General features: G+C 36.0%; 1 protein-coding gene across 1 annotated transcript in view; it reads right to left on the bottom strand.

Moving 5' to 3' along the window:
* Nucleotides 1–4,347, bottom strand: part of LOC107567646 (leukemia inhibitory factor receptor-like) — a 15,511-nt gene that overhangs the window by 8,479 nt on the left and 2,685 nt on the right. Inside the window, exons 4-6 of the mRNA XM_016253356.1 lie at nt 3,422–3,551; nt 2,051–2,208; nt 1,608–1,741 (exon numbers count right to left, since the gene is read on the bottom strand). Coding sequence (XP_016108842.1) covers nt 1,608–1,741; nt 2,051–2,208; nt 3,422–3,551 — 422 coding nt within the window. The remainder of the gene's footprint in view (nt 1–1,607; nt 1,742–2,050; nt 2,209–3,421; nt 3,552–4,347) is intronic.

The raw sequence follows: 4,347 nt of genomic DNA, 5'->3' as shown, positions 1-4,347 counted from the left end.
TTCAAAAGCAGATTGTGGAGACATTTTAATCAAAAATTGTGATATAGCACACCCTTAGTGGTAGCACAAAAATATTTGCTCTGATTTCAATCAATTTATGTTTAAAAAAAGGCAAAACATTTAATTTGAAATCTGTTCATAACTTAATTATAAATTAAAAAGTTGCTACCTGAATAATAAGACTATCGCCCCCTAGAGTGCTGAGGTTTGTTAACACCATAGTAATGCATGAACACACTGATTATGTACATTGATTATTTTTCTTAGCCAAACAAAACCATACAGAGTCAATAACAATAACTGTACCACAATGTATGGCGAAAATTATAAGTTTGAAGAATGTCAAAAACTTAAACTTACTGTTTTCCACAGCAGTGTGACGGTGCGATTGGGATGGTCCCTGATTTGTCTCCACAGATCTATGGTCACTAGAGGCTCTGCAGAAAAAAAGAAGAAAAACTGATTTATATATAGTATCTATATTTTTGCATTTTCTTGCTGTGGTCTTCTGAGTGTTTATTGTGAATTCTCCCACGACCCTTTGCTTACCTGTGATGAATAGTCTTTGTGTTGTCCATCGGCCCCAGTCGTTCCCCTGTACTGCACAGCGCCCTCTAATGGAGTACTCCGTGCTGGGCTTCAGGTGCTGTAGTTTGAATGCGTAATACAGCATTGAGTCAGATCCATTCTGATCTAAAACCTGTAAGACAACAACAACACTTGAACACAGGATGTGCTCCAGCACTTCTGTAAAGTTCATTTTGTTTATCTGATATGGCAAGTCTTTTGATGAGAGATTTCACACTGTTAATCAAGCTTATGAAACTCCCTCTTGTCATATTTCTGATGCCATCACATTATTTGGAAATACAAAAACATGTTATGCAACAGGAAAACCACCTTAAAGAAAGAGGGTTTTGCTGAAAATTTACCCACCGTCAGGCCATCCAAGATGTCAATGCATTTGTTTTTTCATCTTAATAGATTTGGATACATTTATCATTACATTACTTGCTCACTAATAGATCCTCTGCAGTGAATGGGTGCCGCCAGTAATCCACACCACTCCAGTCCATCAGTTAACATTTTGTGAAGTGAAAAACTGCATGTTTGTAAGAAACAAATCCATCGTTAAGGCACTTTAAACTGTTGCTTCTGGCCAAAATACGAGTTCATAATCCATATTTGAACTGTTTTGAACCATTTGACTGTGCTTGATCTGTGCATATTTCTCTCCTGATTCAGAGAAGATGACATTTTCACTGGAGAAACCAGTATTATGGATAGAGGCCTCATATTTTATCCAGAAACCACAGTTAAAAACTTCTTAATGAGGGATTTGTTTCTTACAAACACACAGCTTTTCACTGTTGACACTAATTGATGGACTGGATTATTGTGATGTCTTTATCAGCTGTTTGGACTCTCATGCTGACGGCACCCATTCACTGCAGAGGATCCACTGGTGAGCAAGTGATAAAATACTACATTTCTCCAAATCTGTTACGATGAACAACAAACTCATCTACATCTTGGATGGCCTGAGGGTTAAACTGTCAGCAAATTTTCATTTTTGGCTGAACTATACCTTTAATGTGATGCATTACCTGTTTTATCCCTTCTGGTTCAAGTTCAATCTGGCAAATCAGCAGAAGTCCTTTGAAACACCCATTCAGCTGCAAGATCACCAATGAATCAAACACGCCTGCTGTCACTTCAGGATGCTCAGGGACTGGAAAAACTGAGGTGAGATCAAATGGATGAGAAATTAAATGGATTGTTAACTTATGTATTTAGTCATTATTCATTTTCATGTTGTGGACAACACGATTATTTAAAGCAACTTGCATTGCACTTTTTATAAGGACAATGTCCCTGATTTAAAGAATCTTGATCTAGGGTATAATGGTGATAGTTCATATAGGATTTCAACTTACAACCTTTTGTTTATGATCTATCCCAGATCTTAAAACTATTCCACATCACTGAGGTATATGATCCTTCAAAGCTGCTATGAATTTAGTCTTCACGTAAAATGAACCATATTCACCTCTGTCTGTGATATTGAATACGTAGGTCTCACTCTCTTGCCCCAAACTATTTGTCACAAGTAATGTGGTGTTGTAGGTGATCTGCTGTTGGATGACATCAAAACCACAGGATGCATGATCTGTGCTCTCCACATTACAGCCGACAGCCTTTGAGTCACTGAATGCGAGGAGAAAATGGCATTAGATTGAACTCGTAATGAGTCAAAATTAAAATAAGTGTGACCCCGCTGAACACAGTTAACGGGATTGTTCAACAACAACAAAAAAGACAATTCAATCATCAATAATGTACTCTCTAGTCATTTCGAACCTATATGACCTTCTTATGAACCCAAGCAAAGATATTTTGAAAAATGAAATGACATTTTTTTTTGTGTGTGTTTTTTTCCTGCCCTTAAAATGAAAGTCAATAGGCTCCAGTGTTGTTTGAATCCCAAAAGTTCTTTGAAATTTCTTCTACAGAAGAAAGTACCAGTTTGGAACAATATGAGGATAAGTAAATGATGACAGAATTTCCATTTTTGGGTGGACTATCCCTTTAAGAGCAGTGATTAATATTCATTAATGAATATTAATGAATGTCTTGTAGCATTGCAGTGAATCTCTTTGTACTTTTGTCTAATTTGCATGTTCCTTTCTTAAAACCCTAGGCAGGTGTTTCAGAGACGTTTTAAAATATTATGCCATTGGTTCATTTCCAATGAAAATCACTAGACAGCCTGACTATGACAGAGATAGGTGATATAGGGCATGACCACACTTGTGGTCTTGGCCTCTTCAGTGCATGTGCATGCAACAGGAAGTAAGTGCACAAGACTTAACGCACACTGAAAACACACTATCTTGAATGCCGCTTTGAAGTGGTATTCGAGGGTAAGTATCCCATCATGCATCATGATCTGGAAATACATCGTGAGACTTTTTGATGAGATCTTGTGGGATGTCGCAAGAAATCTTTCCAGTGTAAGTTAAATATTAATAATAATAATTAGATGGGCTATTGCATATAGGTAGTAGATGTAAAGTGTTGCACATTTTATTGGTGCGAAGATAAGTATTTTTATGTTGTACAACCTTTGCAACTGCTCTTTATCACTTAATTAGCACCAAAATTACTCAATTGTTTCATCTGTTATAGAGACTACTGAACAGACATTCAAAAATCTAAATAAAGCTCTGTAAACACTTGCATTTTTACAACACTATAAGTGTGTCTCATCAGATAATGAAAAGTTTGACACACACTTGTGGTCTTCGTGCCCACTTGAACACTTGGGCCAAATACAGGAAATATGTCATGTAAGTGGACAAGTGGTCAAGTGCAAACACTGCAAGTGTGGGTATTTGGACAGGCCCAAAATCAGACTAACCTGATTAGTAATGTGTACTGCCTTCTCTGGTCGCCTTCTAGGTTAGGAGCTCTGTGTATTTCCCACGAGCAGACAACGAGTCTCATGTCTTCAGTCTCACATCTAAAATCGAATGGTTTCTCTGGAGGAACTGAACAAGGTTTAGCAGAAAACTCCCATCATGCTTAGAAGAAAACGTTTATAATAGATTACTGTTGCATGTTTTTTTTTTGTACTTTATATTTTAAAGCCCCGTTCACACCAAGAACGATAACTTTAACGATAACGATATTAGTGTCCACACCAGCGACCGATAGGCCTATTGTCTTTTGTTTATTTTAAATTCTCGAACTCATTACAGCAGGATGGATTCTGATTGTCTGTCAAAAAAATTGTTTTGAACGTGATTCCAACGATATCGTTTCTCTTTATCGTTATAGTTGTGGTGTGGACTCTGCTATTCTCTAATATTGAGAACGATTTTTAGAACTAAATCTTTATCGTTATCTTTATAATTATCATCCTTGGTGTGAACGGGCCTTAATTCAGTATAAATTTTTTTCTTTCAAAGATCAGTTTTTCAAAATAAAACCACTTTCTTTGATTTTTTTTTTTTTTTTTATCTAATTCACTGGTGTGGAGAAATATCTCATATCACTGTTTTAACTTCCAAAGGGTCTGCAGGATGACTTAAAGGGGTCATATGATGCGATTTAAATTTTTCCTTTCTCTTTGGAGTGTTACAAGCTCTTGGTGCTAAATATTTTTTTTTACTTATATATTTTACAGTAACTTTTGATTCATTGAAATGATATAATGCCAAAAAAAAAAGAATTAAAGTGTAACCTGAGACTTTTGGAATCACTAAATTAATTGATTAATTCAGTTAGTATATTGAGGCGAATTAAGTAATAAATATCCAGACCAAGCACGTAAAGATATATATA

The sequence above is a fragment of the Sinocyclocheilus grahami genome, unplaced genomic scaffold, assembly GCF_001515645.1.
Source record: "Sinocyclocheilus grahami isolate Dianchi unplaced genomic scaffold, SAMN03320097.WGS_v1.1 scaffold1177.1, whole genome shotgun sequence".
NCBI lineage: Eukaryota > Metazoa > Chordata > Actinopteri > Cypriniformes > Cyprinidae > Sinocyclocheilus > Sinocyclocheilus grahami.
Note: the sequence above shows the minus strand (reverse complement) of the source record. Positions and strands in the feature narration are given on the sequence as shown.